We start from the raw sequence: 25821 nt of genomic DNA on the forward strand, positions 1-25821 counted from the left end.
GTCCCAAACCATTCAAGAAGAATAAGGAAGAAGGGGTGTAATATAAAACTTTTTGGTGTGTTTGAGTAAAATGAATTTTTTTTTTTATTCTATAAAGTACTGACAATATTTCACCTAAATTCCAAATAAACACATTGTTATTTAGAGCATTTATTTGCAGAAAATGACAAAAATGACAACTGGTCAAAAGGTGGAGGATCGGTGATGATCTGTGGTTGCTTCAGCAAGGCTGGAATCAGGCAGATTCATCTTTGTGAAGGATGCCTGAATCAAGCCACATACAAGGTTATCCTGGAGGAAAACTTGCTTCCTTCTGCTCTGACAATGTTCCCCAACTCTGAGGATTGTTTTTCCAGCAGGATAATGCTCCACGCCACACAGCCAGGTCAATTAATGTGCGAATGAAGGATCACTGGATCAAGACCTTGTCATGGCCAGCCCAATCTCCAGACCTGAACCCCTTTGAAAACCTCTGGAATGTGATCAAAGGGAAGATGGATGGCCACAAGCCATCAAGCAAAGCTGAGCTGCTTGAATTTTTGCGCCAGGAGTGGCATAAAGTCACCCAACAGCAATGTGAAAGACGGGTAGAGAACATGCCAAGATGCATGAGAGCTGTGATTGAAAGTCAGGGTTATTCCACCAAATATTGATTTCTGAACTCTTCCTAAGTTAAAACATTAACATTGTGCTGTTTAAAAATGAACATGAACTTGTTTTCTTTACATTATTTGAGGTCTGAAAATACGGCATCTTTTTAAAAAATATTTTGACCAGTTGTCATTTTCTGCATATAAATGCTCTAAATAACAATGTGTTTATTTGGAATCTGTGAGAAATATTGTCAGTACTGTATAGAATAAAACAAAAATTTTCATTTTCAGAAGCTGATCATTTTGCAGTGATCTCTTAATTTTTTAGAGAGCTGTATAGTGTCAAATTTCAGCACTTTCAAAATCTGTGATTAATCACAATTAACTGAAAATATGTTATTGACTGACAGCACTAATTTATACATTAAGATTTTGGCAGGCAGTAAGCGCCATTATAAAAAAAGACAAATACAGTAAAGAAGGTAAACAACAGTTTGAGTCTGTGAACACAAAAGGAATGAATTTTGCAAGAGAAACATTAAAAATGTACCTCAATCACTGCTATTCCAACACAGACTCCCAGAATAACACCACAGTTCCTAAGGATCCAGTCCTCCACACTAGATATACAACCCTGGGTACATGGAATGGAGAGAATAAAAAAAATGAAAAGAAACAAAGGTTTGTTAATGATCCAGAACAGACTAAGCTCTTCAAATATAACAAAAGAAGAGACAAACAGAACAAGCCAAACAGGAAAGAAAATGAAAGTGTAGGAAAACAGTCAAAGGACCACTTTACAGGAAACTTCATTGGGATTTAATATCAATGTTTTGGAGTTTGCTTATTAGAACAATGGCTGTTATATTTTTTAGGACTGACTACCAATCCGTAGACATGTGCTGTGTTAATGTAGCCAATGAGATTGAACAGATACTACTAATGTGGTAAAGTTTACAAATTAATTAAAGTGATGGCATTATGGGCTGGCATGCAAGTGTGGCATGGCCTTTGAGGGGGTATCTAATGAGCAGTAGCACCACCTGTGCCAGAGTTATGAATTAATTTATCATTGATAAAAGTGCCAAATGCTTGAATGGAGTTAATTGTTGGCAGGGTGCAAATGGCGTGCAGGTTGAGAAAAGCCGACATCTAGAAACAAAATCTAGATCCATATATTGTGTTTAAAGCTGATGGAAGAAGGAACAGGGGCAACATGTGCACAGATGGTAAGGGGACCCTAACTAGCAGTATGTGGCACTAAAGCTAGGTTTGAAAGAGACTCATTGTTTTAGCAATGAGAAGTACTAGTGTGCATCTAATGGTTAATGGTACAACAAACAGCAGTTTGAGGGTTGACATTTTTGCTTTTGTTTAAGATCAGAATCAGGAAAGTTGGTATAATGTAAGTGTCACTGGTAAAACAGCATGTGTACCGTAGTGAAGACAGGCCACTCAGATGTCAAACTCGGACACAGTCCTCTTTCTTTGTTATCTGTGCCACTGATTGATTCATTTCCGCAGGAGCACGGATACAATATCTGAGAGCTGTTCTTTATCAACATGTTCTCTGTCCAGTTAGATGGTCCATTCCAACCACAGCACTCCATCTGAAAGAACGAAAATAAGAAAGAAAAACAATGAAAGAAAAAGGAGGAAGAAAAAGATAGAAATAGAACAAGAGGAAAAAAAGAAAGAGGAAAAAGAAATAGCAAAAGAAAGAGAAAAAGACCCCAAAGTGAAACAATGAGAAGAACGAAAGAAAGAAAGAAAGAAAGAAAGAAAGAAAGAAAGAAAGAAAGAAAGAAAGAAAGAAGGAACAATTTTGCATTAAAAAGACACCGGTTCAGTATATAAAACACTTAAATATTGTAAAAGAAAAAAAAAAAAAACCTATGATAGAAGTCCATGAAAATAATTTTGTGCCCACAAAAAAACCTCTTCAGATCTGCAACAGATATTAACATTACAGTAAGAGATAGAAATAACAAATAGAATGATGGGAAATTGTAGTGGAGGGAGGAAATCACAGACAATAGCAGAAGGAAAACCTCACAGCTCACCGTTCTCTGGAGATAATCCCAGGCTTGCTCTGATGTCTTGTTATGACCCGTGTAATTCACCAGAATTTTGTTTACAACAGTGGACATCTCATCCTTTACCTAAAAATAAGCATGTGGAGATCTGAACTTAATGTGAACTGAATAACACCCTTTGTAAAAAATTAAGGTTATTACATTATTTAATACTTGAAACAAAACAAAAATGCATGTTTAACATTTCAAAACCTTTTACATCTAAATGTAAAACCTTTGAACAGCAAAACACTTTTAATCTGAACATTAATAAGTGAAAAGCATATTTAAAGTGTGTGCATGCGTGGCAGATAAGAATGCTATGAGGTGGCTACATCCGTGATAAACCAAAACTTAAAAATACTGCATGGGTATTTGCAGATTGCTGGAAACCTCGCCCTTTTCTGTGAAAAGTTCTTGCAAAGCCCTGTTGTGAACTTAAGAGAAAGCATGCCCTAGCACAGACTCCAATTACCTGCTCTGCAAGACTGGTCCTAAGGTAAACAGAACATATTGGAGGTTAAAAATATATGCGAACATTACAGATACTGACACGGAGAGAGGATGAGCACAACAAGCTGAGTGGAGCATTTATGCTCATTGCAGTGGTCAGGCCCAGTGCTACTTAACTAAACTAATTTAGCTGACCAAGCACAAATTAGTTAAACTCCTGCATTAGAGGATGCATTTACCCCCTAATGCTATTACTTAGGCTAATGAGAATTAAGTGCAAATGGCTTGTTGTTGTTTCATCATCTTAAATCTCTGGTGTGACATTTTGCACATTTCAAACTTCGTTTCTGAAGAGGTCAACAAGCTCCATATGAGAAACGGGGGAGAGGGAAGTGGAATACCACATTAAACACGCCACCTGTTTTTGTGTGTCATGCCACACACACACACACTTACACTTTGTGGTTGAATATTATGCAATGGAAAATGAATAAAGTTCCACTTTCCCCATTCAAATAAATGAATTCCACAAACAATGTTCAGATTTTTTTTGTGTGCTGCATTGTATATTTTTGTATACATTGTAAAGTTTCTATATCCTGTCATCACCTGCTAACTAGCTCAAAGACATTTTCTGTAACAGCCATCACAGCAGGTCAAAAAGGAAATGGCTAAGAGCTTACAGAATAGTCACAGCTTACTAGAAAGAATAAAGTATTGGCACTGTTGCCCAAAACATCCGTGTTTAATATAGCAGTGACATGCGACATTGGTAACACGTTTGTTAATGCATTAGGTATTATTAACTACCAATGAACAATGATTTTCATTTACAGCATTTATTAATCTTGGTTAATGTTAATTATTAATATACCATTGTTTATTTATTCATGTTAGTTCATATTGCATTAATGCAAATAACAATTTATATTTAAAATATTTAATATTATAGGTTGAAATTAACATTAACCAAGGTTAATAAATACTAAATAAGCATTGTTCGGTGTTAGTTCATGTGAACTATTACGTTACTTTATGTTAACAAATATAATCTTACACTGAAGAGATGTTTTGGAAAAACCTAGAAATATATATTTACATTTGCATATTAATAGTGGTTCCAGATTATGTGAATTAAAACATTTCAGATCACATGCCTCAGTCTTTTACACATCTTGCTGCAATATCATAGCCTTCCCAAAAACAAAACTTGTTTTAATCCTAAATCTAACAACAACAACAAGTTTAAGCTTAATGCTTATAACATGAAAAAATTAACTCAATGCAAGATATATTATCTGAAAACAAATGTATCCTGTTTTAAGGATGTTTAAACAGGATAAAAGGACTGACCAAGAAATTATTTTGCAGTGCTGCACAGTACATTTTGATCAGAGATATGGTAACCTACCAGGTCTTTCTGGAAGTAGATGAGGACAGCAGCCGTCACCTGGGCGATAAGGATGAGCAGGAGACAGGTGAAGTACTGCCAACAGGAGACAGAAAGGTCAAATAACAATTATTAGAAAATCTGAAAATTCTACATATCTCATTCATAGCCTTTTATGTCTTAAATATATATTTAGTGAAGTCTTATTGTTATTCAATGGAGATTGGACACATTCTCACAATGGGTTGTCTTTTGTCTGGACATGCTCTTTATCTTGGTAATGGAGAAGGTATTTATGAAACTTCCTGAGCAGAAACTCAATAATTATTCTGCTCCTGCTCGGACTGTGATTGCCAGTGTCCTTTTAATGTTCCATTCTCTCAAACAAACCTTGAATCATCTGGTCTTTTTGTATGACAAATTGTTCAACGTGCACTAAAAATCACTAACACTTTGACACGTAGGGCTGAAATGGCTTCAGGTTGTCTACACTAGAAGTGTTGAAGCTGCACACCTCAATGTTTACTAGGCTTGGGATTGATGCCTCTTTTACACATCGATAATCAGAGGTCCCCCTCGTGCTGCCAAAAAAGCACCAACCCACATTGCAGAATAGCATTCTAAGTTGATATTCTTCTCACCACAATTGAACAGAGCGGTTATCTGAGATACCGCAGACTTTGTAAGTTTAAGCCAGTCTGGCCATTCTCTGTTGACCTCCATTATCAAAAAGGCATTTCCATCCACAGAACTGCCCCTCACTGCCACATAGCTCAACTCACATATTTTTCCATTAAATTTGATTATTCAACAAAGATTATTTACTCTAGCCATCACTGGATGATATATTGTGTATTTATATGTTTCATATAGCCTACACAATGTATTTTCAGTTACAAAAAGGCTGTCTTTTTGTGGTTTGACAGCTTGAATGAATTTTCTTCAAGGATACATGCAAAGAAATTGCATAATAATTTTTTAATCGTTCAGTTTGCGCAGATACACCAGTTTCATACACTAACCTGCAAACTTGTCAGTCACTTTGTTCATTTGTGAAGTGCAAAACCCTTCGTAACGTTTGTGTGTAGAGTAAATGGATCCACAACTTAGTTTAGACTGTGCCTTGTCCTACCCATGACCAGCTTCAGTAGATGTTATTTCTGGCCCTATTGTGGACTCCTAATGCTATTGCGCCACACTACATTAAACAAGGCCAACTGACAGTAAATTGGAAAACACACAAATTAGGCTTCTAATTTAAATGTAGGCTAATGTTAATATATTGATGCCTTGACAATGTATCGTTAAATAATGTGCAGCTCAATAATCGATATATTGATATTTTTTGAAATGCCTTATGTTTACTAACCATGGACCAAACAGTTGGAAGATATACTTTAGCAACGATAAAATGGTTGGAAATTTGACACTTTTATCCAAAGTGACAAAATGAAAATGGTATAAAAAAATGTATTTGCAGCAGCTACTTAAGAATAGCAAATGAATAAAAAAAATAATTTGATTATTATGTAGCATAATGATTATTATGTGGCTTCACGCCACCCATTGCGGCATCCACGCACAACCACACTTTGGTACAATGGTCAGAAGTTGTTGACTGAAGAATCACATTCATTGTAGACACCATATATATACTCTGTAAAACAGCAGGGGAAATCTCTATAATAACTCACCAGTCCAAGTAAACAGCGGATCTCATAAATGGCACTAATGCAGCCTAGAAATCCCATGAGCATTGAGAGTGAGCCAATTCCAATAAGGATGTAGGCGCCAACTTTCAGCGTGGTGGATGACTCTTCTGCATGGACACAGAAGAAAGCAGTCTCACTATCTTTCGACAAGGATAACTTATAAACAACTACCATCAATATGGAATAAGCACAAACAAAAAACTGTGTAAGTATTCAAATCTGATTTAACCACACACACACACACACACACACACACACACACACACACACACACACACACACACACACACACACACACACACACGTTGGTCTACTTATCATTATGAGGACTTTCCATAGACATAATGACTTTTATACTGTACAAACTATAGATTCTATCCTCTAAACCTAACACAACCCCTAAACCTAACCCTCACAGAAAACCTTCTGCATTTTTACATTTTCAATAAAACATTGTTTAGTATGATTTTTAAGCGATTTGAATTATGGAGACACTAGAAATGTCCTCATAAATCACATTTATAGCATAATACCCTTGTAATTACCAGTTTGTTACTTACAAAATTGTCCTCGTAAATCACAAACACACACACACACACACACACACACACACACACACACACACACACACACACACACACACACACACACACACACACACACACACACACACAAAAAATAAAAATAAAGAAAAATTAACAACTGTCATTAAACTAAGTTTAATATTAAAGTTGAATCTCTCTTATGCAACAGAGGTGGTTGAGGCAACTCAGCAGGAGCATAGAGGCTGAAAATTAAACTGTGGGGTGGTTTAGGGTTGTGTAGGGGAACAGAGAGCACATGGCATGTTTTATGCACTCATTTGTTTGTCACTCTTCTGCAGCTACACACACACTAATCTTGCTTTGGGGTTTGAAACTCAATGCAGCAAATTTAGATCTGTGCAAAGGAAGAACTCTCTGTGACACTTAAATACAAAGTGTGAAAAAAACACACTTAGGGGTGGTGCAATGAGCAAAATGAGCTTGATGTCTAGATTTCTTGTCATCAGGTGTGCGCACAGTCCCGTTGAACGAGAGACAGACAATGAGCAACAGCCAATGAAATAAAGAATGCAAGAGGATAGCAATGCAGTGAGAAGAGACACAAAATAAAAAGCAACACTAGCAAACATCTCCCTACCAGCTGTCTCTTTATTTTCAGCTGTTCTTTTTTCAGTTGTGTACAAATTAGTGCAAAAACTGCCACGAGCCCTTCTTTTACTTTTTTTGTTGACATGTTTTTACGAATAAACTTTCCCTTTGCTGTGTGTGCAAGTTTATGAATTAATTTCAGGATTGTATCTTTTCAATGTATTTTGGCTGCTGCATTGCATCTTGTTGTTCCAGTGCATTGTCTATTCATTATTATAGGCTGTTATAAAATAATCTGTTACAAAATGTACAAAAGATTTTTGTATTAAGTGAAGATTCGCTGCCCAACTCAATGAAAGAAGTGCACAACGCACATCTCTGTGTTCTTCCTTCAGGTTACCGTAGTAACCTTCGTAAGCGCGCACCAGTTTTTTAGTGACTGTCTGAACCGTCTATTTTAAAATCTTGGTTGGCTTAACAGGAAACACCACAACCAGTGTTTTCAATATGCGTTTTAAGTTGAAGTTCAGAAGATGCTGCTTTCAGTTCCATTTAGCTGCACTCTATCTAACTGTTTGAAACACTCGCAGTGCCTTGAGTCTACTGCCAAACGCCTGGTGTGTGTGTGTGTGTGTTTGTGTGTCTACCTCTGTAAGTGCTCGCTCCTGTGGGGAAAGCAGTGATGCTCCGTTTTGTTGTTGCTGTAATGATTCATGAAGATTTCCATTCAACATTCACTCCATTAACGAGTCAAAGTTCATGAATTGATAATAAAACGTTTTTAGCAAACGTTTTGCAGAGACAAGTGTTCAAAACACGGTTAATTACTTTTGTTGATCGTAATGATATCATTGCAGCCTCGTATTTCAGTTTGGTTGCTATGAGATGTCTCTGACAATCAGTGTACACCTCAAAATCACAACATAATCAATCTCAAATTTAAATATAAGCTCCCTCTTTGACATGTTTGTGTTTAGTTGTCAGGTAATTGCCTGTGAATGTTGAATTAAGTGAAAAGTCACATCATGCATGATCACCATCGATCATCGTTTTCATGAACGATCATTGCTGCCATGTCCGAGTATCGGAGTACTCATGCCCATCCCTAGTCTATAGCAGTTTTTCAACTACTTTTTGCCCTTTATTATTATTATGTATTGATACACTGATGATGTATGCCATAGTGAAATCAGAGATTTTCCCTTCGAAATACAAACACAAGTGGTCAAAAGAGATGAGATGTTCTTGTGATCGGATAAGCCAAATCGCATCTTCAATTCCGGGTGTAACAGCAGGGCATCAGCCGAGACGAATATACACAGTTGATACACCCAGTCGTAAAGTGTACACACCTTCATGACCAAAAACAAAAGACTAGGTGTGTGCAGGGTGATGACTGCAAGCCGTGTAGTGTGCGCTTGGCTTTCAATGTTTGTAGCCTCAACAGAAAGAAAAACATGAAATCTGATTTTTGTTATGTGGTTCAAAATCTGAGCGGAGGGCGGGGCCGGGTCGTGATCATATGCAACCGGTCCCTTATCTGGCTAATTAAGCCTCTGAGATAGTTTACGGACATGTCCGTCATGTGTGTGTTTGTCTTTTGTTTGAGTTTGAAATTAAACTATTATTTATATTGAACAGCTGATTCTCGCCGCCTCCTTTCCATTGACTGCTTTACAGTAATGGAACAGCAATTTGAAGGGTGAACCAACTATTTTCACTGCTACTGGTATGGCTAACACCCTCAAAACACAACACGCCTCCTTAATACTTTTATTGTGGCTTGCCCTACGATACTAGTTTGATCAAAATAAATGTGGCAATTGTCATAATTGCATATAATTATTTTGTCATCATTTATTCTCTGTATGATTATACATGGTCTCTCTAGAAAATGACTATTTTTCTATGGCTACAAAATGGCATAAAGATGTAGAAAGTTAATACATGAACATGGTAATCAATTCTATCTCTAATTAAAGTAGCACAGTGTTTTAAGCACATACTCCAGACATACTGAACAGTGGTGTTCAAGTCCATGTGTTCTGTGAAGTAACTTTAGAGAATATTAAATCAATGCTTTGAGTTTCAAAGACATGAAACTAGCACTATGAATCTAGAAACTGTGTGGATTGCAAAGAGTCTCCGCGGTGTCATGCACAGAAAGCCATGTGATAAGATGTGCGGACTGACTGTCACAGAAGCAGAGGCAACAGAGACTTGTCCTTCCCCACCCGGATTGAGGTGGTAACCGTGCCACCACGAGGACTTATTAAGTAGCAGGAATTGGGCATTCCAAATTGGGAGAATTATTTTTTTTTTTAAATATATTATACATCCTTCCTGCAATTCAAAGAACAAACAAGTTTAGCTGCACTTAGGCCAAGTTAGAGTACTTTTCTGTAGAGTCCTTACAAAGAAATTTGGAGCGAACAGATTTTTGTCAGCACCACAAGCCCTCTATAACCACGTGGTTTTGCTTGTTTTTTACCACAAACACATACTGTATGTTTCTCTACCAAGATATTGAGTCTATAACCAAGCCATCTCTTTTGTTAATCCTAAACCTTTACGAATATATCATTGGCTTCATATAAAGGAAATATAAATTAATCTAAAACTTCCACCAGTTCAAAAAATAGCACCTAAGCTATGAGGTTGTGTTGGCCTTTTATAGCCCTAAAAACAAAACAGTGACATCTGTGATAGATAACTACTTTGTTTTATAAATAGAGAATAATAAAATGGTCAGTAGGTTTGTTCTGTAATAACTCTTTTTCCCCAAGGAAAATTCCATTCACTTTTCTAAACATATGCTTCCTGCATTGCGAATAACATCTGCTTGAGGGTAAATCTGCTGTTTCCACTGCCTCAGCATGTGCTTGTTCCTAGTTGCTGTGATGTTCTTAAAATGGCAAACAATTCCTGTACATCTGCAAAAATACAGTACCAACAGCTGTCCGCATTTTCAACTGGAAAAATATTCTTGAATAGGATAACATTTTCACTATCAGCTGAAACCATTTAAATAGCTTGCAACCTTTCAAGCACCATATCTTTGCTATGAAAAGCAAAGTATGTAAAACACAGAAAATGCTGTGAACTTATGTCATTGAAAATTTCAATTCACCAAAAATATTTTTGTCATTTACTCACCTTCATGCTGTTCCAAAATAACATAACTTTTTCTTTTATTGAACACAAAAGGATTTGACTTACTTTCTTTTATGGAACACAAAAGGAGAAATAACTTACTGGTCACTATTTTCTATAAATTTACAATTAATTGTTCCCGGAGCTTCAAAGCTTAAAGTTAAAGCACACAATATACCAAGCCTTATGCAGGCATATGATATCTTTAGGTGAGAAAAATACTGTTTAAAGTTTAAGTAGTTTTTCGCTGAACTTTCTCTTGAAGAATGTAAATTAGGTTTGGAATGGCATGGGTGAATAAATGACTTTGTTTACATGGAATCCAGAAAGCGGGTTATTGAGAAAAAGCAGCGTTCCAGATTTCATGCTCTGAATAAGTGGTAGGGCTGCACGATTATGGCAAAAATCATAATAGTCGATTATTGCCCTTGATATTGTAATCGTGATTATTAATGTCGATTAAAATATTAAATTACTGTGACGTCACAAAGCAACTGTGTGGTTCTTCAGAGTAGCAGATTCCAATGGTGGATATGAGCTGCACTAGTTTCTTTCAAGCATTATATTGTAATGTATTTTTATATTGTAATACTGTTTGTTAAGGTAAGGCATATAAAAATAATTTTAAACGCATATCTATGGTATAGAATAAATTTCATTATTGCTAAATTACTTCTTAAATTATTAGTCCACAAACAGTAAATAATATTGCAAATTCAATATTCATACTTATTAACAGCGGATTCAATAATTTTTGACTATTAAAAATAGTAATTTGCTTTGAGTTTGTGCGATTCGTGAAAATGTTAAATCTACCAATACCAACTGCGTGGCAAATGGGTCTGATTAGAGCTGACGCGATAACAATGACGGTGATTCCTGAAATATGCAATTCATGCCATATTATTTATGTGTACTACACCTTCAAACACACTTAGAACAGTTAAGCTGAATTACATTATTGCTATTTTGTACAAATCAAATTCACATTGGCCTACTTATTGACATGAAAAAACAAAGCTTTTATTATATTTTTATTAAATTGTACACAGAAATTGAGCAACGCGACAAACTCACCCATTACAATGACTGCTGTCACTCACTGCAGGTTTACACTGTTTGAGACCTGCATTTCGACGCAAGCTCAGTGATGCTCCGCACAATGTTCTGCACTCTCGCGAATGAATCAGCATAATAAATCACTTATTTCACCGCGTCTGAGCCTCGATTAGAACAGGATCGTTCTAGTTTTGTTGTGTTGTTCATTTGCAGTGTATTTAACATCTACTTTCAAGGTGAGTGGTGCAATATGCAATGAATCCCAAATAATTACAAAGTGCTTTTCGCTCTTGTTGTAGTTTTCGCCATTCTTTTCAAGTGTCAGGTGAGGTTTCTTCAGTATAAATTTTCATGTGCCACGCAAACAGAGCTAGAACATCATGCAAGCATCTGGGCATTTACCGGTAGATGGTTTAAAACTTGCGCATTAGGATCAGTTGTCATTACAGATAGGACGGAGGACTATTGACAATTGTATTTCAGGAGTGTTGCTGTGTTTGTAACATTACCTTTCTATCACGACCTGCAGCAGAAATGTGCTGTAATAGTGGGGGTTTTCCTCTTACGTTAAACTCTGGGATTCCCCTAATGTACGAGTGTATAGGCCTATAAGCGAATGTGAGGGACAGTTGATATTTGACATTGCTGTGTACATATAAATGGGTTTAGTTTATAGTGTACGTGCTTTTCCCTCTTTACTCATAGAAACTCATGTTGTCTTATTGTTTGGCTCCATCCTAAGACATTGGTGTAGAGGTGGCAAGAACCGGCTTGACGACATAAATAATAGTTTAATGAAGAACTAAACAAAAAGACAAACACACAAAGGTGTCGGACAGCTGCCAGTAAATCTCTCTCTCTCTGTCAAACTGCAGTCTCCAGTCGGCCTTTATCCCTCTCTGATGCTTGATTAGCCTGATTAGGGGCCGGGTGTGTAGTATCACGCCATGTCACAATTGGTTATCCAGTCTCTTCATGCACAAGATTACTCATAAAAACTGGTAAGAATGCCACATTTATGTGTTTACATGTCCACATTAAGTCGCGTTCAGAAACCTGAATGTGTTAAAATGCTTTTTCTTAATCCCACTAGAAAATCGTAGTTCTTATTTACATGTTTCAGTATAATGCTTTCTGCACAAAAAAAGAGCACGCAAATGTGGTCAATGATAGAATTTTCATTTTGAGTAAACTATTCCTTTAACAGTAAAGAGGAAGGATTTATTCTTGTGTTTAACATGTGAAACTTCGAGATCCTGCATACCCTTTTAAATATGTACACAGTGGTATCCAAAGTTCCTTTTATATAACTCAACATTCGCTCATGCTGTAACCTGTTTCAGGTATTCGGCAACACCATTGACTCCATAACACAAATGACTTTGCCATTTAAAGGGGAAGTAAAACCTTTACTTGAAGATTAGGGATGAGATCACAACAAGCTGCACTATGCCATCATTTCCAACACTCTCTTTCATAGCTATGCAGTTCAATGGAACTCTATACAAAACAGATCAAGAAAACACCTTCCCCTTTTTAGTCATGCTCAATAGGGCCCTACACCACAGACTACTAGAGTCAACAAACAAACTTTCATGAGACCTCAACAGGAACCCTACAGTAAAACTGTCTTAGCACAGCGACAAGGTCCCCATGTATTAGGATATCCTAAAATATCCCCTACAGTCTCTAGAGAAACTGCTGAATCAGAAGAAACAAAATGTTTCCATAATGGTCAACATAACGGAGACTCCAGTGCTTAATAAGAGACACTGAAGCGAGACCAAAAGGGGACAGACACACAAAATAAGAGAAATCAGAATGGAAAATTGTGGTATGACTAGGCAAACAATTTTAGAGATGGTCATCTCCCTGCAGCAATTAGTTTAACCAAGCTTGTGCTATTTATAGACTTTCCTAAACCTGCATGATCTTGACTGAGGGAACTGGCTTTGTTTTATAAAAATATTTATTTTAAGTTTAATGGTGGGATGTGTAATTCCTGCGCCACTAGCATTTCGGAGAAAGTACTTTAACATTAAAACTTTCACCTTAAAGGTATAACATTTTTAAACACTGAATTCCAATCAATTCTGAAGTTATGTTTTCTCCAGCAATGGTGTGGAAAAGACCTGGAGCACTTACATGGATGCACCACCTTTGAAAAAAATAACAATTTATTTAATGCTAAATCTGTGCAGAACTTCTTGGAAGTGTTCAAAATAAATGAGAGAGAGATTGATGCTAGTTTTCCAACCTCATCTCCCTGTTCCACTCAAGTTGGTCTTCGTGGTTTTGGCTGTCAAGACAGTTAGTATGAGCGTGTGTTTAAAGGGGTCATATAATGCCATTTTTGTACAAGTTAATATGAATCTTTAGGGTCTAAATGAAAACTTTGTAATATACTTTTATTAAAAATTCTCATTAGTATTTTAAGAAAACACTAATTTTACCTGCTCAAAAACAGCTCTGTTTTCAGCACGCCGTTTCAGAGCATATGACTTTAAATGATAATGAGCTTTGGTCACCCCGCCCCTCCGTTCTGGAGTTATTCTCCGTATAACTGTTTTTTTGACATTACTTCTTAATCAGTAACATACAAGTAAACCAGGTGTAACTTAGTGTTACCATGTTAACTAACACCTGCGTACACAGTTTTTAATAACACAATAACCATAACGCGTTGTTCATTATAAACGTGGGATTATGAATTATATTGAGAACGTCGTAACGTTATGGAAAACATGCTGTAATGTACCCTGAGTGTAAACATTAGCCACATTCATTGTGAAGCGTGCATGCGATTTGCAAAGATTAATATAAAGGTTAATAAAACGTTACACTTACTTCTTCTGGAGGTGCAGAGGGAATATAAATAGTTGGTACCGAATCTTTTTTCAGCAGCAGCTTCTTAGCAAAACCAGCTTTATACTGACCCTCGTTTATAAAGCAGTCTGGTGAAAAATGATTCGCGCAAACATGAACGCATTGACGTTGCTCGTGGGGAATATTCCCATCGTAAACAAAACTCAGCCACTGCGTCTTCAGCGGTTCAGATTTAGGATCATCAAAATGACTGCTGTGTTCATTATTACACCAAAGAACAGAACACCACAATCGCTTAGGCGCCATTCTGCTCCAGTGTATCAACAATGATGACGGACTATGATTGACAGCTCGCTCACGAGCGAGGGCGAGTCTGTGTTGAAACACTGCTGTCAATCAACAATCCTGGGAGGGGCATCCGACCGTGTGACGTCACACGGTCGAACGGCTCGATTTGAGGCAGGGGAAAATATATAAGGAGATTAAAACAAAAACACTGGATGGATTTTTATCATAATAGGATGGTTGTGTACAGGCACAGCCAACACACATTTCAGTACAATCAACTTGAAAAAGTGCATGTACCATTATATGACCCCTTTAAGTCTTTGCTCTGAGTGTGATCAGCTGTATTTCAGCAAAAGTAAAGTCAAACACATCGGGGATGGCATGAGGTTGAGTAAATGATGAGAGAATTTTCATTTTTGGGTGAACTATTCCTTTAAGGATATCAAAGCATGAGGTGGTAAATCACACCAAGATAGATGACTAGGGGCTCGTTTCCACCTGGTATTACAATGCGTCTCGGGTGATCTGATCATATGTGGTCAGGTGAGACCCATCTCGTTTTACACTTGGTCGTTTTAATGAGTCTCCTGTGACCACTTGTGTTCAGATTTGGAGGGGAGGGTCTCTTTTTCATGACGACATACATCAATCACTATGTCACGGTTTTACAGCATGATATGAAAGCACAACAAAGTCAGAAAAGACAAAGAAAGCACGATAAAAATAAAGATGCGACATTTCTCCCAGATGTTGTTGAAATTTAATAAACACAAACATGTCAAGCATAATTACCTGTTAGTGGATTACCTGTATTAAAGGAGCTTCAGGTGTTCATGCTTGTCATCTGTGTTTATATCAGACACACTAAAGAAGATCCATGAAGCTCTAATGATTGTGTATTTGGGATGGGCATGAGTACTCGGATACTCAGATTTGGCAGCAATGACAATGAAAACGATGATCGATGGTGATCTTGCATGATGTGACTTTTCACTTAATTCGAAATTCAGGGGCAATTACCTGACAACTAAACACAAACATGTCAAAGAGGGAGCTTATATTTAAATTTGAGATTGATTAGTTGTAGTTTTGAGGTGTACACTGATTGTCAGAGACGTCTCATAACAACCAAACTGAAATACGACGCTGCAATGATATCATTACGATCATCAAAAGAGTGTAATTAACCGTGTTCTGAACACCTGTCTATGCAAAATATTTGCTAAATACGTATTATTTCATTTAATGTAAGATCTTTGACTCACACTTGCATCTCAACAAAATGGGAGTTGAAGATTTCTGCACAAGTTTCCAAGTTAGAAGTCCGACATAGTGTCATTCCGTTGCACTTTCCCCAGTTGAAAGGTGGAAATTCCGACTATCAGAGATGAATGGAAAGCTTCATAAATCATCACAGCAACAACAATATGGAGCATCACAAATTTCCCACAGGAGCAAACACTTGGGGAGACACACACACACACACACACACACACACACACACACACAAACAAACACCAGGCGTGTGGCAGTGGATGCATCGCACTGAAGCAGCACATATACAGCGAGTGTTTCAAACAGCTGGACAGAGCATAGATAAATGGAACAGAATGCAGCGTCTTCAAAACTGAACTTCAACTTAAAATGCATATCAAAAACGCAATGGTTATAGTATCTCCTCTTAAGCCAACATTGATTTGAAAATAGACGGTTCAGACAGTCACAAAAAAAAACTGTGCACTTACTAAGATTACTACAGCAACCTGAAGGAAGAACACACAGATGTGCATTGTGCACATTCATTGAGTTGGGCAGCAAATCTTCACATAATGACAAAATATGATGCATTACATTTTGATTATGCAATCGTTTGTACATTTTGTAACATACTATTTTATAACAGCCTATAATAATGAATAGACGATACACTGGAACAGCGAGATGCAATGCAGCCGCCAAAGACGTTTATCAGACATATTATTATATACATGTCATTGCCCTCGAGTACTTGATGAGTACTCGAGTAGACAAATTGACCAAAATGCCCATCCCTATTGTGTATGTATTGCTTTTTTAAAATATCACACCGGATGGTTATTTCCTTTTAAAGCCGCTCCTAAACAGCAAAATTAAACACTTGTTTTAGCGCAGCGGTTGACATGTGAGGGATGGAGCTTCGCTTCGACCGGGGCCCATACAGGATGGATTACTGTTTACACCTCAAATGCGATGTGGAGACATGTGTTTTTGACAACATTCATATTTTGTTTGTGTTTGGAAAATGTGTTAGACCCTGTTTAAACCTGTATTTAGGGATGACCAAATGTGATCACCCAAAATGCATCTTAACTCTTTCCCCGCCAAACACGGAATTTTCCGTGTTTTATGAAAAAACGCTTCCCCGCCAAACATGGAATTTTCCGGGTTTCCGTGTTTTAGGTGTTATACAGTAAGGAAGACCCCTGCGCATGTTTTGAAAGAGTACGCAACTCTTTGATCAAAGAAACAGACTGCGATCGTCTCAAACATGAAGAAGTGGAGTATGAGAAGCTCAAAATATCAGACATAAACATGCCTTTTTCTCAGCTTTTTGTCTGAAATGTTGTTTTTTGACAAAAAAGTTGTCAATAGTTCAAAGGTTGTCAAGTCAATAAAAAAGAACAAATGAAGATAAAATAAAATCGTTTTTTTTTGCCTAAAAGCAGAGGCCCAGATCTTTATTTTGATATATAGCATCTTCATATATTCATGGAAGAAAATATTCTGCGGGCCATTAAAGTTTAGCAAAAATCGTCAAAAACCCTGGCGGTGGCTACGCTGGCGGGGAAAGAGTTAATACCAGGTGGAAACGGGCCTAAGAATGTGTTAATGGTTCTCAAAGCTATTTTAGCCGTTCTGGAACTTCCAACAGACTAGCTGTTACATTAACCATGCCCCTTTCCCAAACTCCTGCAGGACACTTGCACACACACAAGCACTCTATAGAGACTTTTGTGTTGGAACAGATGGAGGGCGGGGTCCCCGAGCATTTCAGCATCCGACCCGGAGCGTTTCACAGGAGTAGGATATCATACCAGCATTTATTCAAGCACATATGGGCTGGCAGACATAATCCACCCCCTTTTCCCAGGCTAGGGCTGTAAGAGACAGTGCCACCTATTACAGTGATATCTGAAAAAGTAAAAGGGGCATTTTCTGCATGTAATTTAATTATTCTTTTTTGAAATAACTTACAGCACTTCTAATACAGCCTGCAGGTCAAGAGAAATCATTTGTGCTAATGTCACAAATCCTGATCTCTCAATGTCTGACCAAAAGAAGTCAAGAGACAAGGCCTCAGGAACACTATTACATGCATCAGAACAAGAAATTATGTTGAAGATTTAGTACTTACGCAAAACTGCAATGAAATTCTGGCTATCCAGCATGACCCATAATCCAAAGGCCATGATTAAAGCTCCAAAAATCTACAGGGCATAAGAAAGAATTGTCAACAAAAATGGCAACATATTAGATGTGTGTTAGTATCTTCTCCCTTTCCCTCGTTCACCCCTATGATTCTACACAGCTGATCTGGTTTGAACTGTGCCTGGATTGAGAACGAGAACACAGTGGAGATATCATACCCTAGATGATTGCTAAAGAGAAAGATAAAGAGAGAGAATGACAGAGAAAGCGCCACTCTCCATTGAACTTCACACGTTCTCATGCCCCTCCTGCCCCAAAGTTCAAAACTAATGGGTCCAATGTGTCCAGGGTTCTGCATGCATCTAATGAACTGGATCAGAGAGGTAATTTCTTCTTGTCAGGGGGCAGTTCCCCAGTATAAGTCTGGCATCTGTGGCTTGCACAAATGAGGGTTGTACTTCTGCCACTCTGGAGAGAGAGAGGCAGTAAAACACCAGGCTACAGTGCAATTAAAGGGCCAAGCTTTCAGGAGAGAGAATATGGAGATCAGAGAGAGAGAGAGAGAGAGAGAGAGAGGGGAGACACACACACACACACCCATATCTTACATTATCTTTTAACCCTTTGCAAAAGAGTCACAACATGGCAACCCAAAGTTTGCCAAAGTGTTGCAAAAGAAATAATGATTCAACACTCAGAATTGTTCAAACTAAATATCCTGAAATCTATTCCTTTTAACATATTTAAGGTATACATTTTTTTTTTTTTTTTGGTTAATGCTGCACAGAAAGTACATTGTCACGAAGGTCATGTACTAGATGGCTATCATATTTGTGTTTTCTCAGTCAATCTAAAAATGGTGACATACTGTATAATTTGAGGTACGTATTTCAATTAGTATTTTTAACCTAATGTTAACAGTTTAATTTGAAACCATAAGAAAAATATTCAAAATAATTAAAATATCCATATTTTTTAGAGCAACAGTGGTCTAAAAAACTCAAACAGAAAATGTTACAAATTTCAGTGGGGATTTTTAATGTGATTTTTTTTTATTTATTTCAGATTTCCCAAACATTCCATTTTCACATCAGTTCTCTATGGTATTCTCCCTTTTAAACTACATTAGCTTACAGTGGATCTCAAGACCAGAGGTATCGACAAAGAGCCACAGAGCTAATGAGCTGAGTGCATTGGCAGTGTGCCCGCTGAGACAAAGAATGAAAATGTAGGAGTGTACACTTACAAAGATAAGGAAATTGAACAGGAACAGGAAGTACTTGGCGACTGAAATGCATCCTTTCCCCATGGCTGCTGATCTGCAATAGAGAAAGAAAAAAAAATCTAAACTCTAGGAAAAATTATAGTTGAAAAACCAGTGCTGAAGTAGTTAAAACAGAAATTACACTGGGTAACTCAAGTTTTGGACTTGATAATTATTCAAAAACTCTCAGATAAACTACAACAAAAGTAGTTTGCAGGTGGCAATGCCTAATTTTGTACTGATGTAATGTGGAAAACATAGAACTATTTTATACACCACTGTGGTGTAGTTCTAGTATTCTATGCTGGCTAATTAGTTTCAGTTCTTTTTCTGAATAATACAAAAATAATATTATTGTAAAAAAAAATATTTGAATGTTTCCAATGCAGTTCCAATAAAGTAACGAACAAGGCTTCACCACAAATATTAGGCCCATTTAATTGTGTTTCTAATAGTAAAATAATAAAAAACATTATCTTACAGAACCCCATCACACAATCTCAGACAAATTTGGGAGAGGGCATCTCTAAAGAACAAGTGAAGGAAAACATTTTTAATGGTAAATGGTCTGCACTTATATAGTGCCATTTTAAGCCTTAACAGTATTCAAAGCGCTTTACACTGTGACTCATTCACCCATTCACACACACATTTGTACACCAATGGCAGCAGAGCTGCTATGTAAGGTGCTAGCCTGCCATTGGGAGCAACTTAGGGTTCAGTATCTTGCCCAAGGACACTTCGGCATGTGGAGTCGTGTGGGTCAGGATTCGAACCACCAACCCTGCGATTAGTGGCTGACCCGCTCTACCAACCGAACCTTGTTTTAACAGGGATCATGCAAACTCGTTATTAGCAAGGTGTGCCAACAAAAAGCAACTATGTTCTATATGACTCAACTTATTTGTGGTAGTCATTCAAGAGGCTTTCTGAAGCATTAAGTAACATGTGACTAGGCCCACACAGAATCTGCGGCCACAGAATTCTGCACAATTTAAATGCCAACCACTCAATGGCTAAAATTCTATAGATCCTCCGTTCAGTGTTAATTAAATGTTTTGGCTCATCTGATTATGCTTTAAGAACCGGCTGAACAATCAACATAAACTTTTAATGCATAAATGAACTTAAAACAACATAAAACACAAGAACACAGACACACATGCAACATGGCCGCGTGCATCTCTCTCTCGAACCAGCATCTCCAGATGCCCCTTATCTTGCTCTCCAGCTGATTCAGCGCTGGCCGTGCTCCATCTGGAGCACTGTTTGGGACAAAGTATATACATTTTAGTATATTAACTTGTTGCCCTTTTGATCTGGTGTGGTTTCAGAGCTGAATTCAGAGAGCTTGGTGCTAACCTTTTAGATGTTATTGTTTCAAGCAATGTGCAGATGGGAATCTTGCACATACGCACATACAAGATAAGACACACTTGTGTAGTTCTGGTCTTTCCGCCCGGTTCTCATGGCCACTTAACTGCAGACTTCGCACTTCAATAGGTCATAACAATATGTCCTGAAAACCCTGAGTTAACTCCAAACCGTGCTGAACAAGCTGTACCAAATAAGGAATCTTCTTGGCACAGTCTAAAGAGGGTATAAATACATAAAATTAATTTTTGGTCCTCAGACCAAACTTCTGATCTCCAACTTTGAGGCCTCATCTTACTATCCATATTAAACTTTCATTTAATTACTTAGTTTTGTTAGATTAATTCCAGGACTTAGTCCTTGGATATATCCTTAAGATATATCTACTTAAAATTAAAGAACCAAACTTAAATTTTTTTTCCTTTATAATTTCATATTTTATTAATTTTACTAATTTCTGGACAAATAAAATTTGTTATTCCTTATACAAATCATCTGATTTATTGAAGTATTTTCCATCTGCTGGATATCACAGCATCAGTAAAGATCAATCAAAAGCATTTGTGGCATAATGTTGATTACCACAACAACTCGACGAGTACTTGAGTAATTAGTCCAAGTACTCAAGAAGACAAAATTACTAAAATGCCCATCCCTAGTTGCAGGCAGCAATTTAGAAATCTAAAAGCCAAGCTACCCTCTCAACAGCCCTTTCATAATCTCTACAGTGACTGTTCTGTTACTCAGTTGTACAGATATCTCCCTTTCTCTATTCAATCTCAACATCCCCTCTGCAAAAAACCCTGTCCTCCCTGAAATCCCCAATTATACAACAATGGCACGATGTCCCATTACATACAATAGACAAAAGCCTATCCTGGGCCTATTAGCACAACACAAAGGGGTATCTAAAAAAAACAAGCTTTACACTGCTGACATGACCAGACATTTTATCCAGGATAATTGCTATATACACAAATAATTTCCTGAAGCTAATGTTCTGTATTCAAGAAAAAAGATCCATTGAAAAGTGCTATTGACTTACTGATTTCATGCAACAGCAAATCAGTAAATGGGTGGCTGACATGACCAGACATTTTATCCAGGATAATTGCTATATACACAAATAATTTCCTGAAGCTAATGTTCTGTATTCAAGAAAAAAGATCCATTGAAAAGTGCTATTGACTTACTGATTTCATGCAACAGCAAATCAGTAAATGGGTGGCTGACATGACGTGCTTTTTTTAAATAGGAGTAACATAGTTAAAACATGGTAAATTGTTTTAAATCTGTTTATATTGACAAAATAGTGCATTAGCATAGTTACTATGGAATTTCAATCAGTGCTGATCCATAGGTACATTAACAGTCTACACAAATTACAGATATTGGCTGTAGTTATAATAGATTTGGTCAAATAGATAGGTAACAGGTGGCACCGAAAGTTTTTTGGACATTTCCACAATACTTAAAATTAATCAAGCAAAATATGTCACAAAATTAAGTTTGTTAGGTTTTAAATTATAAAACAATAGCTAAACTAGGGCTGGGTATCAATATAGATTTACTGATTTCATTAAATTCCAAAATCACAATCTTTTGATTTAGTTGGGATTTTGATTTGATTCTTATTCATTTGGGTATATTTAAGTCCAGTTAATGTCCAGTTTGCTAACAAAAATAAATTATCTCTGAGCTAATGCTCTAAATTATACAGGGAATCTTCTAATTTGATACTTACTGAAATAATTACTTTAAAAATTAACAACAAGGCCCAAACTGTGCAGTTCAATTGCTTTATATTTAACAGATATAATAATCAACACAACCAAGAACGAGCTCTCAAATTTTAGAATCGATATCGGGATTGTTCAAATCAAGATCGTGATTAAATGCATAAAACATATATTTTTAAACAGCCCTAAGCTAAACTTTTAAAAATATATTATAACCAATATATTATTTGTATAGTTTGAAAAAGCACATTTATTTGCACTCTTGACCAGTAAAGATAAATAACTGCACAGGACACTATAGTTGTTTATTCAATAAATTATCCACATAGTTATTACTTCTATTACTTCTATAACTGAGACAATGTAGCAGGATTGAATTTAACTTGTGTCTTCAATATGAGAGCCATCATGCTACATATCTAAAGCACGTGCTCCAGAGAAAACAAGGGAAGTTGAGGGAAATTATTAATGATGTCCTCAGGGAAAGGAGCTAGCAGACAACAGGCTAGAACCCTTTAAATAACCATTAGGTAAATACATAAATGGTATTATCTTTTTTCAGTTTGAATACCAAGAGTATACCTAACACAACCATAGGACACTCATGTACTGTTTAGCATGTTTTCACCAGCTAATTTATAATGTTTTAATATCAACCACCAAAGAAAGTTAAAACATAACCAAACCCTTTAGGCTGATCCTAAGGTCCTAAATTAGCTGACTACTACTCGTGCAATTACTCCCCAATCTGGGTCACAGAAAAATATACTCTAAGGGATTTAAGGGCATTCCTATGACAACCATAACTGAGGCAGCGTGAATGCTCCACTTATGTCTCACGCCCCAGTTCCCCATGAGTCTACACTCTCACCCCTCCGTCAAAAAGAAGGTCAAGCCATGGTTAAATGAGAGCCAAGACTTCAACAGCCACATCATAAGCATTGTCAACATGGGGGGAAACCATTATCAACAATCAACCAAATTTCAATCCAACAAGCACCCGCCACCCGCCAAATGCAACAAGGATGAATCCAATCCGCAAGCTCATCATCCAAATATATTTCATGCGTGGGTAATTTTCCTCATCTATCCGTAACAGGCGGGTGACCTATAAGATGTCTCAAAGTGACACATGACACAAAATGCTGTTAGATCCAAAACATGCAGTTGAAGAAACAAACTTTATTATATTTTTAAGAACAGATGATGGCAAATGGAGCCGTTGGAGATGGTAAATGTTTAAATAAGATTTTTTGATCACTTTATTTTACAGCTTTTATCGTTTAGTTTAAAGTGCAATTTGAATTTAGAAATATCTTTAGTTTATGTATTTTATGTTTTAATAAATGAATTACATTTTTAAAGCAAAATCAATAAAGCAAAAAAAAAATCACCGACCCTAGGCAGGGAGGGGGGGTTGATGATTTAATCATATATCACGATATTTTTAAAACGATTATCGATAAAATAATTTTTACATGTCGCCCAGCCCTAATGCGAAGCATCTGAGACATGTAAACGACCAATAACAGTTTGTTTTTTGTTACGTGCAATCGTGTTACAACAATAATAGACCGGTGTGCAACACAGTCTCATTTAAATGGTTGCATATAAGCTCATAATGTTAAAGTACTTGCATGTTTCACTCTCCTTCTCTCTCCTTACCAGTTCCCTGTAACTGTTTTGTTAAATAATAAAAAGGCAAATATCAATAAAACAAATATCATATATGCAGATACATCGTTTAAACCAGTGGTTCCCAACCTGGAGCTTCACGGGGGGGTTGCCAAGCTCTATCCATTCGGAGGGTTACGAGAAGAAAATAATTGAATGTGTGAACCAGTTACAATTATTTTTTTAATAAAGCAAAATCAAATAGGGCCATTTTTTTGTATTTTAATCATATTTACTTGTTTATGAGATATATGAAAAGACAACATGTATAGTATATCTTACATAAGCTGTTTTTCAAAGCACGCATCTCACAAGGGTGTGTAAGGATGCAGTTTTATTTTTTAAAGACACTGCAAAATTGCTTGTTCAGTGTACAGTACTGAACAATGATTAGCTAGCCAAACGAAAGCAACAACTATGGCAAAGGATCAGGGAGAAGATGAAAACATAAGAGGTAAAAAGAAAATGAGTATTTACTTTGTTTTATTTATTATTATTTATTTGGATTTATTTGAATTGAATTTGGTTTCATTGAGGCAATAGAGAAAGTGCAAACTGAGTGTTTTGTGGTTTAAGACTAGCAAATGAAACATGAATGAATAGAATGGGCGCGTGATCGAGTACTCCAGCTAACGGAAAATCACAAGACATTAGCAATGTATTTTCGAGATGAACAGATTGCCGATTACAAGAGATATGACACATATACTTTGAGTAAGAGTAAGTTGTACTGTACTCTTTTTTCATGCTACATTTGACGAATATGTCTGCTATTTCATGCCAAACCCGACAGCTCAAATTCCCTCAAAATAAAAATGATTATTGTAGGCTTACTGTAGTGAACCAGAGTTAGACAAGGACATGGATTTTGAACATGTTTTTTTTTTTTTTTACTCAATCAGTAATTATTTTTATTAATTGTAACCAAACAAATCTTACACAGTGCAGCTTTAAAAGGTATTGGTGAAATTGAGTAAATAGTGCTAATTAAGAGTTTATTCATTTTTTTAGCAATTTTATGTTTATTATATCGGCCTCCCTGCTCTCTGGATTTTGGCATTGACCATTAAAAAAACCATATCGGTCGACCACTAGTTTGTAACCAGTAACTGTTTCAGTCACTGTAATAATTATGTTTACCTTGTTGCCAGAATTGAAAAGAGCACAGACATCACATTACAAGCAAACTTAGATTTCAGAGGCACAAAAACGCTTTCTCTGACTTTCACTTCCATCGTTCCTTGCTGGTGGAACGACTTTCCGAACTCCACCAGAGCAGCAGATTCTCTAACTATTTTCAGGAAACATCTAAAGACGCATCTCTTTTGTGAGCACTTTCCCAATCCTATGCATGGTCTTCTTTCTTCAGAAAAATAACTATTCTTTCAACACTTTCTCTCAACTTCCTTACTTGTACTTCTCGAAGCGATTTGAAACTTAACATTGCAGAACTTCTCATGTAATTGCCTTCTCATAACGAATCACTTTTGCTGTATTCCTCATTTTTAAGTTGCTTTGGATAGTGTCTGCTAAATGAACACATTTACATGTAAATGCAAAACATGCAAGTGCTACATCTTCAGATGCATTCTTCTGCAACCTGATGTACTAGATGTACAACAAAGTTTACTAGTTTTTAGTGCTGCACGATTAATCATATCGCAATCGCAATGTCAGCCT

At 36.7% G+C, this 25821-nt stretch overlaps 1 protein-coding gene across 1 annotated transcript in view; it reads right to left on the bottom strand.

Annotated features, from left to right (window-relative positions):
* LOC127661915 (CD82 antigen-like) overlaps positions 1 to 25821 on the bottom strand; it is a 32756-nt gene that overhangs the window by 1149 nt on the left and 5786 nt on the right. Inside the window, exons 2-8 of the mRNA XM_052152873.1 lie at positions 19337 to 19409; positions 18077 to 18149; positions 6206 to 6330; positions 4533 to 4607; positions 2657 to 2755; positions 2030 to 2203; positions 1144 to 1227 (exon numbers count right to left, since the gene is read on the bottom strand). Of these exons, the coding sequence (XP_052008833.1) occupies positions 1144 to 1227; positions 2030 to 2203; positions 2657 to 2755; positions 4533 to 4607; positions 6206 to 6330; positions 18077 to 18149; positions 19337 to 19399 (693 nt within the window). The 5' untranslated portion in view covers positions 19400 to 19409. The remainder of the gene's footprint in view (positions 1 to 1143; positions 1228 to 2029; positions 2204 to 2656; positions 2756 to 4532; positions 4608 to 6205; positions 6331 to 18076; positions 18150 to 19336; positions 19410 to 25821) is intronic.

The sequence above is a fragment of the Xyrauchen texanus genome, chromosome 21 (genome assembly GCF_025860055.1).
Source record: "Xyrauchen texanus isolate HMW12.3.18 chromosome 21, RBS_HiC_50CHRs, whole genome shotgun sequence".
In the NCBI taxonomy this organism is placed as follows: domain Eukaryota; kingdom Metazoa; phylum Chordata; class Actinopteri; order Cypriniformes; family Catostomidae; genus Xyrauchen; species Xyrauchen texanus.